Raw genomic sequence first — 12623 nt, forward strand, 5'->3', positions numbered from 1 at the left:
AGTCAAAGGAGGTTATAAACCAAAGGATTGGATCTGAATTGAAGGTGAAACGGGTTTCAAACCAAATTCAGATCCCAACCGGTCTCTGTTTGCGCCTCTACAGAAAAAGCAAACAAATAGTTTAAATACTTAATTGTTCGTAAATAGCTTGCATGCTTACGCTTATAACCATCATCTGATCCGACGCAAAGCATATAAGTATTGCTTGTATCTGTACCTTACTTAAACCTTGTTATTAGGCTTGCGATATAAAAACTTGTCGAAAATGACAAAACGAATAAGAAATGTAGCCATCCTGATTATACATTTCTTAATCTCATGGGTTTTCACCTATCGACGGAAGCTACAAATTCTGACGCTTTGAAATTCCTACACACACGCATCGGTCTGTCACCTTCAACAAAGATTATAAAAAATAAGTATTGTTGCTTGGCTTCAAGTGTTCCTTTGACCATATCACTCTCTATCATCCCTTTTCTTCCATGTGCTCGTCAACGCCCTGATTGCAGGTGCTCTAAGTTTGGTTTCAAACACGTTTGTTTTGTGAACCCTCCAGCCAACTGTACATATGCCAAGTTGGTTAAACCATCCACCACAGATCAAAACCGTACGACATAATAAGATGATCTCCAATTCTGTTTTCATCAACAGGAGCCCTCAAAACATCTCCAACAGATTCCAAACCACTTCAAATCTCATCGTGGTTGACGTTAAAATTTTAATAAAGACAATCTCGAAGATGGTAATAAGAATAATTATGTAAAAAGTTGACCACTTTGCGTTAAAGTTTGCACCGAGTGAATTTAAAAATTTTTAAAAACATAATAAAAGCATTCTCCAGGCGAGAATTATCAGAGAGGTCCGTAAGTCTATACACATGCCAAAAATCTACACTAATAGAAACTAAAAGTCAAATAAAATTTGTACCAAATTTAGAGTTTTTAATATGCATTTCAAAAACTAGAATGGTCGGTTAACGCGCGCAAACCAAGAATCTAAGTTAATCAAAACCTGAAATAGATATCACCAGTTCTTGGACTCTTCTGCATCATTTGCAGCTTAAGACAATATTTTGAACCAAAACGAAATATTTAAGAATATAATACTTCACAAAATTGTTGAACGAACAAAGAATGCCAACTAAGGCATCCCTTTGAGATTTTCACAGTTAGAACTTAGAAATCAAATACATGTGAAGCGCATACCAATCCCCTCCAATTTGCAGGTCGGGGATTGATGAGGAATAAGGGATGGGAACGGTACAGTACGCATACCTGTACCTGCTTTGGTACCACTTTGTTTTTTTTTTGGGTAAATTACTTTTTGAGTCCCTGTGTTTTATTGGTTTTAACTAGTTGAGTCCAAAAGCAAAAAGTTTAACGACCTGAGTCCCTATAAGCATTTTCTTTAACCATTTGAGTCCAAATTTCTAACCCAGTTAGAATTTTGTTGTTAAGTTTTATTAAATGACCAAATTACCCCTATTAACACATAAAACACATGGACTCAAAAAGAATATATAATAATAATAATAATAATAATAATAGACTACTGAATGGATAGAGAGAGATATAATGAAGATCACCCACCATCACCATATTAACTATCTGCAACTTCATCTTCTTTCTCTATAAACACCACCCACCATCACCACAATAATCCACCACCACACACCACCTCCGTCGTCACCATCAGAGCCGCCGCCACCATCCCACTGCCGAAAACACCACCAACATTAAAACCCCAACACCACCATCCCACTGCCGCCACCTCCGAACACCCAACCATCCTCTCGCCGCCACTCCACCGTGACGATTTGTAGCTTAAACCTACACCACCGCCGCCTTACTACTGCAGATTTGAAGCTTAAACCTACCCCACCATCCCCTCACCGGCCACCGTCTGCGGCGACAGCTTCTTCAACTCATATAGCAGTAAATGAAGCACTTGATCTGCTCGTTGATGAGCTTTAGACAATATCGCGTATGATCTCTAATTGTCTTTTTTGGATTTAATTTTCAAATTGATGTTGTGGACATGTGGTTTACTAGATCTAGGGTTTTTAATCACAACTGTACAAGTTCTAGTTTAACACAGTTCATCCATTTTTTTGAAGTGTATGAGTACATCTCCAGAAGTCTAATTTAAAAGATATAGCCTGCCAAATCGATTAATTCAAAGATTAAAAACATATAGTCTAATTTAAAAATAATAAGTGGGTGAATTTTGATGATCAGTGTTTCTGTTATTAATTTGTTGTTCTGGACATGTGATTTAGGATGATTTGGGAATTTGGGGACATAAGTAGCAGGTTACATGTTTATGTGGTGTAGTGGCGGGGATGGTGGTGGTGCGGTGGCGGGGATGGTGGTGCAGTTGTAGGTCACTAAATCTTTATATGGGGCTATGTTGAATAGAAGTTCGGAGTGATCAGGTTGTTGGACTTAACATGGGCGGAGATTATGGCGTTCCAAGTGAAGACGTTTCGGTCAGGCATTTTGTCGAACAGCTTACAGGCGTCTTTGATGAGGCCATGTTTGGAGTATAAGTGTATGAGCTGGTTGTATGCGAATATTGTTGGGTTATTGTCGGATTTTATGGCGTAACGGTGAGATTTAAGACTGTTGATTATTATGGGTTTGTTGATCCATTTGGTGAAGATGATGTTATGATTTTTAAATAATAATAATAATAATAATAATAATTATTATTATTATTATTATTATTATTATTATTATTATTATTATATATTCTTTTTCTTTTTGAGTCCCTGTGTTTTATGTGTTAATAGGGGTAATTTGGTCAATTAACAAAACTTAACAACAAAATTCTAACTGGGTTAGAAATTTGGACTCAAATGGTTAAAGAAAATGCTTATAGGGACTCAGGTCGTTAAACTTTTTGCTTTTGGACTCAACTAGTTAAAACCCATAAAACACAGGGACTCAAAAAGTAATTTACCCTTTTTTTTTTGCAGTCATACGGGTACCAAATAGGTAAATTTGGTACAAGTACAAATACAATACATGTACTAAATAGGTAAAATCGAGTACCAAATAGGTAAAATCGTTACGAGTACAATAGATACTATAATACAAAATTAAACATAACATAAAATAAATTTTAAACCAGTACCCTTTTTTACCCGTATCGATACCGAATGTACCGAATACCGAAATAAATAAAACTGGGTACCAATACATGTACCGAATACCTAAACTCGGTACGGGTACAGGTACTGATACGGGTATTTGGGGAAGAAAAGCCCATCCCTGATGAGAAAAATACCTGTAACAGCCACAGCCACAGCCACTCGTGTCTGCGCAGGACAAATGCCACTGACCACTCGAGCGAGCTCATTCTAAAAAACAAGCATAGAGAACGCTAACTGATAAATAATAACCACATTTCTAGTAATGCAATTATAGCGGCCTCGTAACAGAATTTGCAACTAACACGATTAAGGCATAAAAGTACAATAATAGATGCATAAAACTTCTAACTACAAACATTTTTTTGGAAAACATAATAGAAAGATCAAAATACTACATTGTTTTAAAAGAGTTCAAGTAACTAAAGATAAAAAAAATACGGGTTCACAAATCTGCTCTTTAGGCAAAGTTTACTTTTTGCGACATATAATAAAGACTTCTTTTGCATAACTTGCCGGAACTTGAGAAGATTCAGCAGGGTCCAAAACAAAAACATGGTGGAATCTGCACAATGAATATGGCATTACAAAAACTTGATTTCAAAAAACAAGATTCCCAGCTGAAAACAGTTTTGTTAACTGAAACTGAAATACAAAACCTTCAGGACTGTAAAGAATAAGTTTGATACGTATACAATACTTGCCCATAAATTCAATTAAAAATGTACAAACATCATGTAAAGATAAACATCAGTTGCTAACAAATGGTAGCACAAACAGAAGTTCAAACTTTATATACCTCGATGAGAAACAAAAGAAAGTAGTTTTTGTACCACATATTGTACATTTCTAAATAATTACGATCTTAAATCACACAGACAACAGTAAATATCTTAACCAAAAAAAATGAATGTACAAATAAATTTTATCGGGTGCCAAGATGACCTGCACCAGTAGTCTAACATCTAAATATATATTATATGCATATAGATAGATAATACACACTCGTATATCTTGGGTCAGAGTTTGATTAACAATAAAATGAGGCATGAGTGCATGAGTAAGTGTAGGGCATCGAGTTTAAAAACTGAACTTTCTTTCAACGGTTGAAATAACCTCAACCTATCTAAATCTATTGATATACGTAAAACATGTTGAAAAAGAACACAAAACCTTACAAAAAATATGCAGCAGTTGAAAAGCCATTAATGCTGAAGCAAGACCATGATGCATTAGTGATGCACCAAAACTCAGTGTCTTAGAAATATTGTAGTAAACCATCATGTAAAATAGAATATATATACCGCTGAGTTACCTTTTTATCATAAAACAACCTTTGAAAGAACTTTTATTTTCCACACCTTCTCCTAAACTTCTTAGCATGCAACATTACTATACCATTAGTTGCCGACAAATGATTGTGCAAAAAAAACTTTTTATGATGAAATACCACATCAAAAATGAAAAAACAATCATCAAACCATCAAATTATAAATAGCCCTAAACTATCATGCCCTTAAGAAAACTAAGCAATCCTATGCAGTATGCACACAACAAAATCTGAAGCATACAATTAAGTAAAGATAGCAGAATCCGCTCACCTAGCGACCATGACCCATGTAAGGCGCACCACCTTGCTGCGGCCTATTACCTCCTTGACCGGCCTGCGGATTCGGGTAACCACCCTGCATCCCAGGTTGAGCACCATACCCTGCAGGCGGCATCCCCTGTGGAGCTCCACCAAGACCCAAAAGATTTCCCAGACCACCTCCCTGACTGGAAAGAAGTGCAGTCAATGCCTGACCCAAAACAGGAGTCAAGGCAGGCGAAACCACAGGGTTGTAACCCACTGACGGTCCAGCAGGCGCCATTAAATGACCATGACCAGGCCCGTATCCTCCACCACCTCCTGAATTCGAATACTTGCTTTTCTTTGAAGGATGATGATGCCCGCCACCACCACCATACTGGTTATGCTGCTGATGCGGCTGCTGAAAAAACGGCTTATTCGGTTTCGGACCATCAACGGCCTTCTGGCAATGCAAAGTGTGCCCTTCAAACACCTTATGTGGCTCTTCCAGCGCCTTTTTCGCACTCTCCACACTCTTATACACAAACAGCGCAAACCCTCTAGGCTTCCCCGTCTGCTTATCCAACCCCAATGGCCCATCCTCAATCTCCCCAAACTTCGAAAAGAACTCCAAAAGTTTATTCGGATCAATATCCGCTGCCACATTACTCACAAATATCTTCCTCTGCGTATACTCCGACACCACCGGTGCATTCGCATTGGCAGCACTCGATTGCGCATTCCCTGGACCCGGCCCAGCCGAAGCCAACTGACACGAACTCACTCTACTCCCTATCTTCTTCTGCGGCTCCTTCAACGCCTTCTGCGCCCCGGCCCGATGTTTAAACAATATAAACGCGTAACCTTTCGATTTACCAGACACCTTATCAACCACATGTTTACAATCCTCAATCTCACCATACTTCCCATACTCACTTAATAACACCTCAGTTGTCGTATCCCACCCTAAACCGTAAGCGAATATCTTTCGGTGAGCCGGATCTGCATCGGCAATTGCTTGAACAGATTCAATAAACTCAGGATGTTTTGTAACAGCTTCTTTAAGTAATAAAACTAACTGTTCTTTTGAAAACGGTTCCAGAAGCTTCTCTACTGGTTCATCATCTAAATCTAAATTCTCTGTTTCTTCTTCCGTCTTAATTACCTCGTTTCCGGTGGTTTCCTGATCGTTTTCTTCGTCTTCGTCTTCTTCTTCCTCTTCCTCTACTTCTTCTTCCTCTTCTTCTTCTTCTTCTTCGTTGTCTTGTTGATTATCTTCTGCTTCTTGTTCGTAGGTTTCTGTGTTTTGTTCCGGATTTTGAGCGTTTTCGTCGATTGCATCATCAATGGCGGTTTGTTCGAGCTCCGGTTCGTTGATGGGTTCGTCCGCAGGTGCGGGTTGTTCGACGGAAGGTTGGGGAGTACGAGACTTTCGCTTTTTCGCCATGGATGGATGAAGGTTGGTGGTTCTAGGGTTTCAGAGAGAGATGGATGGAGGCTAGGGTTTCAGCGGTATCAATCGATTTCACCAACTTGTTAATTGGGGGTTATATTCTTTTTCTTTTTCTTTTTCTTTTTCACATATTTTTATGAGTTAAAATTAAAAGTGTGATTTTCTTGTCAGGAACTAGTTTAGTTTAGTTTAAAATCTAAATACTTTAACTCAGTTATATTTTTCTGTTAAATTATTGTTGTTTTTTCTTTCTTTTTTGAAAAATTAAAATATTGTTGATTGACCAAAATACTTATCTATATCTATCTATATCTATATCTATATCTATACTATATAATAAAAGAAACCTATATTGGAACACTTGTCATTCTCTCATTTAATTGATTAACATTATTAATAATATTAATCTTTTATATATTTGAGACTAATTGTATTTTTGTTAGATTAGATTAACTGACTTTAATACTATAAGATTTAACATAATTATTTTTATTACATATGGAAGAAGAAAACACAAAGATATAGAATACGACACTTATCCATCGTCCATGTATATCCCTGATTTCCACCCTACAACATCACTTTATGCTTCTTAAATCAAACACGATATATAGATAATTCAAACTCAACTTTAAATCATCATCCATTATAAAATTTTATGGCTCCACCAACTGCTATCTAAATTAATACAAATTTTTATTAATAATAATATTTATCTAAATTAATTCAAATTCTTATTATTGCAAGCTTTTTAAAATGTGTTATTTTTCTTCCGAAGCCTAATCCACAGTTTTAACTTTTAATTAATGAAAATGGTCCATGTGAGCATGAATATTATATAGACACCATATAAATAGATTTATTCGAATGTAACAAAAAAATATAAAACCTTAATATATCAAAAATTTTATAATCAAAATAATGGATTAAGAGTCTTGTGAGCATGAATATTATATACACACATCATGTAGTTAGATATTTACTCGAATGTAACAGAAAATATAATAAAAACATGATATATCAAGAATTTATGATCAAAATAATGGATCAAGAGTCTTGCGAGGATCTATCTATATCTATATCTATCTATACTATATAATAAAAGAAACCTGTTTTGGGACACTTGTCATTCTCTCATTTAATTGATTAAAATTATTAATAATACTAATAATAATAATATTTAATCTAAATTAATACAAATTTTTATTATTAATAATATTTAATCAAATCTAAAATCTAATCTAATACAAATTTTTATTATTAATAATATTTAATCAAATCTAATAAGAATTCATACGAATTCCAAAGTTGATATTAACTTTCAAATAATTAAAAAAAAATCCACCTAACATCACAAATGTTTCTGTTCAATTCGATTAATTAATTTGTTCAACAATCACTATTATCTTTATCATTCAGTACGGTTAACCGATTTATCATCACACAACCTCCCACCTATTCAATCATATGATTTTTCAATCTTATATTAACTAAATAAATAAAGATTAATATTCAATCTTATCCTACTTTAAATATAAAAAAATCCGTTAGTTTTTTTAGATATATTTTTATTTATTATTTGGTATATAAAATCATATTTATTCAACCCATGTAATACACGAGGGTTTTTTAAAATATAACTTTTTTATTATTTAATATTACATTTATTCAACTCGTGTAATACAATGGTTTTAAAGATATAATTTTTTATTATTTGGTATATAATATTACATTTATTCAACCCATACAATACATTTGGTTCTTATAGATATAACTTATTTTATTATTTAATATATAAAATTACATTTCTTCAACCTGTGCAAAAAAAGAGGCTTTTAAAAAGATAATGTTTTATCAAATAATGTTTTATTATTTGATATATAAAATTCATTTATTCAACCCGTGTAATACACGGGGTTATGACCTAGTATTTTCATACTTTAAATTAGTAACATTAACATTTTGATGCTTTATAGAATTGTACTTCAGGCATGAAGAATTTTTCAAAAAAAAAAATTGATTTTTCACTTGTAACTCAAATGTTTTCATTTTTTGTATTTTAATCTCTTTAATTTTTTTTTTTACTTTTAATTTAAAGCTTTTCATCTTTTTCAATTTAACCCCAACATTTTGTTTATTTTTTCTTTGATCCCTCGTACTTTTCATCTTTTACAAATTTTTCATTTTACGTTTTGTCCTAAATTTTGCGAGTAAACATGCTGTAACGTGCGTGTGGGGTTTAACGCTTTTTCGTCTATCTTTTCCCGTTTAACGGGCCCGTCACAATGCGTTTCTTTTCATCATCATCATACTCAGTAAATCCCTGCACGTTTTATTACGTTTTTATTTCCATATTTATTTAAAGAGTAAACTTCCGTTTTGCTCCCTGTGGTTTGGTCATTTTAACGGTTTTGCCCCAAACCTTTAAAAATAGCCATTTTACTCCCTGATCTATGAAGCTTATATCTATTTCACTCCCCGCCTCTAACGTCATCCAAATCAACTGTTAAATCCTGGTCACATGCCCCTCACATGAGGGGCATTTTAGTCTTTTCCCATCATCTATTATTTTATTATTAATTATATGTATATAACAAAAGCAATTATCCCCTTCCATTCCATCCCTGTATCTCTCCTTGTACTGTAACAACCTACAACCTACACCCACACCATCAGACATCATCCAACCCACCGAACAACAACCACCACCCCCTTCCACCATATCCACCCGACAACTACCACCACCACCCTCCACCATTTCCACTGACAACCACTACCATCACGCTGTATCAGCCCCACCCGAGAACCACCTTGAAACAGCCCCACCCGACCAACACCTCCCCCTGACCGCCACTATCTTGCACCGCCCTCACACGCTCCGGCGGCCTCCTTAACTGCTCGAAAGTCCTTTAAATGCAGATCTAAAACCAGATTTCAACAGACTCCACCGTCACCACCGTTCCGTGTTCCTCTCTCTGTCTCTCATATTTCTCTCATTCGGTCCCTCTCTCTTTCTGTATACATATTTTGTTGGTATTTTTCTGAATTAAACAAAGAATGAGAGAGAAATAGGAGTTTGAAATATGGGGGTTTTGAAATTTGGGGGTTTTGATGATACGAGTTAGGGTTTGATTCTAGGGTTTGTTTTAAAAGGTGAAACCTTTTGATGAAAAGGTGGTTGACTTGGAGAGAGAAGGAGAAAGAGAGCAGGTGTAGTGGGTGGTGATGGTGATGGCGGCAGATGTAGGTGGGGTGGCGATGATGATTCCGGTTTTGGGGCTAGGGAAGTGATTCTTGGCGGTGGTGATGATTGACGGTGGCAGAAGAAGAGTTGGCGGTGGCGATGATTGCCACGAGGCACTTGCCGGAGAAGATGGTGAATATAGTATACAGATGATAAAGTGGATGAAGAAGATGGTGAATCACATATGATAATTATGTTAATAAATATTCTCTTTTATTTTTATTTTTCTTATAAATAAAAAAAGATGTTAAAATTATGGAAAAGACTAAAATGCCCCTCATGTGAGAGGCATGTGACCAGGATTTAACAGTTGATTTGGATGGCGTTAGGGACGAGGAGTGAAATAGAGAGAAGCTTCATAGATCAGGGAGTAAAATGGCTATTTTTAAAGGTTTGGGGCAAAACCGTTAAAGTGACCAAACCATAGGGAGCAAAACGGAAGTTTACTCTTTTTTTTTTTTTTACCATTAACATTTATATTTCTTTATTTTTCATTTTTAGAATCTTTGTTACTTTAGAAAATATTAATAGGAATTAATGATTTTGAAGGAAAAAAAACAGGAAGATTTTAATACGAATTAATGATTTTGAAGAAAAAAAGGTGTTAAAATGTCAAAGCGGTAATATTAGGAAGGTCTGACTAGCCAATTCAGTTTTTGTTTTTTTTAAAATTTTGGTTAGTGGTTTGACCCAAAAAAAACATTGTTAAAACCGGCTGAACGAGACCATCAACACCCCTAGTTTTGTGGGTTTAAGTTTTAGGTCTTTGTAGAGTAGATAATTTATTTGAGAAGAAAATTTAATTGAAAAGAAAAAGAAAAAAGATACAATTGTAAAATATCAAGTAGTTTAGCTTTCATCTCGTTTAATTACTATCTTTAACTAATTAATTAGTCATACAAAATATCATCCTCAACGCTAATTTTTTTTCTTATAAACATAAAAAGTTATCCTACACATTTCGAAATTTATCCTACACATATTTAAATTTATTTTACCCAACTCGTAATTTATCCTACACACCTAGTAATTTGTCATACACTCTAAATTAATTTTTTTTATTTTTTGAAAAAATATATATTTTGAAAATAAGATACAAATAATAAAAAATATATATTTTTTCAAAATTTGTATCTTATTTTGTATCTTATTAAGTGTAAATTTGTATCTTATTTTCAAAATATATATTTTTTCAAAAAATAAAAAAAATTAATTTAGAGTGTATGACAAATTACTAGGTGTGTAGGATAAATTACGAGTTGGGTAAAATAAATTTAAATATGTGTAGGATAAATTTCGAAATGTGTAGGATAACTTTTTATGTTTATAAGAAAAAAAATTAGCGTTGAGGATGATATTTTGTATGACTAATTAATTAGTTAAAGATAGTAATTAAACGAGATGAAAGCTAAACTACTTGATATTTTACAATTGTATCTTTTTTCTTTTTCTTTTCAATTAAATTTTCTTCTCAAATAAATTATCTACTCTACAAAGACCTAAAACTTAAACCCACAAAACTAGGGGTGTTGATGGTCTCGTTCAGCCGGTTTTAACAATGTTTTTTTTGGGTCAAACCACTAACCAAAATTTTAAAAAAAACAAAAACTGAATTGGCTAGTCAGACCTTCCTAATATTACCGCTTTGACATTTTAACACCTTTTTTTCTTCAAAATCATTAATTCGTATTAAAATCTTCCTGTTTTTTTTCCTTCAAAATCATTAATTCCTATTAATATTTTCTAAAGTAACAAAGATTCTAAAAATGAAAAATAAAGAAATATAAATGTTAATGGTAAAAAAAAAAAAAAGAGTAAACTTCCGTTTTGCTCCCTGTGGTTTGGTCACTTTAACGGTTTTGCCCCAAACCTTTAAAAATAGCCATTTTACTCCCTGATCTATGAAGCTTCTCTCTATTTCACTCCTCGTCCCTAACGCCATCCAAATCAACTGTTAAATCCTGGTCACATGCCTCTCAGATGAGGGGCATTTTAGTCTTTTCCATAATTTTAACATCTTTTTTTATTTATAAGAAAAATAAAAATAAAAGAGAATATTTATTAACATAATTATCATATGTGATTCACCATCTTCTTCATCCACTTTATCATCTGTATACTATATTCACCATCTTCTCCGGCAAGTGCCTCGTGGCAATCATCGCCACCGCCAACTCTTCTTCTGCCACCGTCAATCATCACCACCGCCAAGAATCACTTCCCTAGCCCCAAAACCGGAATCATCATCGCCACCCCACCTACATCTGCCGCCATCACCATCACCACCCACTACACCTGCTCTCTTTCTCCTTCTCTCTCCAAGTCAACCACCTTTTCATCAAAAGGTTTCACCTTTTAAAACAAACCCTAGAATCAAACCCTAACTCGTATCATCAAAACCCCCAAATTTCAAAACCCCCATATTTCAAACTCCTATTTCTCTCTCATTCTTTGTTTAATTCAGAAAAATACCAACAAAATATGTATACAGAAAGAGAGAGGGACCGAATGAGAGAAATATGAGAGACAGAGAGAGGAACACGGAACGGTGGTGACGGTGGAGTCTGTTGAAATCTGGTTTTAGATCTGCATTTAAAGGACTTTCGAGCAGTTAAGGAGGCCGCCGGAGCGTGTGAGGGCGGTGCAAGATAGTGGCGGTCAGGGGGAGGTGTTGGTCGGGTGGGGCTGTTTCAAGGTGGTTCTCGGGTGGGGCTGATACAGCGTGATGGTAGTGGTTGTCAGTGGAAATGGTGGAGGGTGGTGGTGGTAGTTGTCGGGTGGAGATGGTGGAAGGGGGTGGTGGTTGTTGTTCGGTGGGTTGGATGATGTCTGATGGTGTGGGTGTAGGTTGTAGGTTGTTACAGTACAAGGAGAGATACAGGGATGGAATGGAAGGGGATAATTGCTTTTGTTATATACATATAATTAATAATAAAATAATAGAGGATGGGAAAAGACTAAAATGCCCCTCATGTGAGGGGCATGTGACCAGGATTTAACAGTTGATTTGGATGACGTTAGAGGCGGGGAGTGAAATAGATATAAGCTTCATAGATCAGGGAGTAAAATGGCTATTTTTAAAGGTTTGGGGCAAAACCGTTAAAATGACCAAACCACAGGGAGCAAAACGGAAGTTTACTCTTTAAATAAATATGGAAATAAAAACGTAATAAAACGTGCAGGGATTTACTGAGTATGATGATGA

At 34.9% G+C, this 12623-nt stretch overlaps 1 protein-coding gene across 4 annotated transcripts; it reads right to left on the minus strand.

The window, feature by feature from the left end:
* Nucleotides 1-218: 218 nt before the first annotated feature.
* LOC110910539 (UBP1-associated protein 2A) lies at nucleotides 219-6257 on the minus strand. 4 transcript variants are annotated; one of them, XR_002576243.2, is made up of 3 exons: nucleotides 4753-6255; nucleotides 3300-3361; nucleotides 219-565 (listed from the first exon to the last, which is right to left on the minus strand). XR_002576243.2 is itself a non-coding variant. In XM_022155173.1 (2 exons), exon 1 carries the CDS (start codon nucleotides 6166-6168, stop codon nucleotides 4753-4755), a length of 1416 nt encoding a protein of 471 aa, XP_022010865.1. In that variant the 5' UTR covers nucleotides 6169-6257; the 3' UTR covers nucleotides 3461-3716. The 4 variants fall into 4 exon arrangements, 1 of the variants encoding a protein (XP_022010865.1); XR_002576242.2 differs by having other exon boundaries at nucleotides 219-560; nucleotides 3289-3361; XR_004881536.1 differs by having other exon boundaries at nucleotides 219-635; nucleotides 3289-3361.
* Nucleotides 6258-12623: the final 6366 nt, after the last annotated feature.

Source organism: Helianthus annuus, chromosome 15 (assembly GCF_002127325.2).
Source record: "Helianthus annuus cultivar XRQ/B chromosome 15, HanXRQr2.0-SUNRISE, whole genome shotgun sequence".
Lineage (NCBI taxonomy): Eukaryota > Viridiplantae > Streptophyta > Magnoliopsida > Asterales > Asteraceae > Helianthus > Helianthus annuus.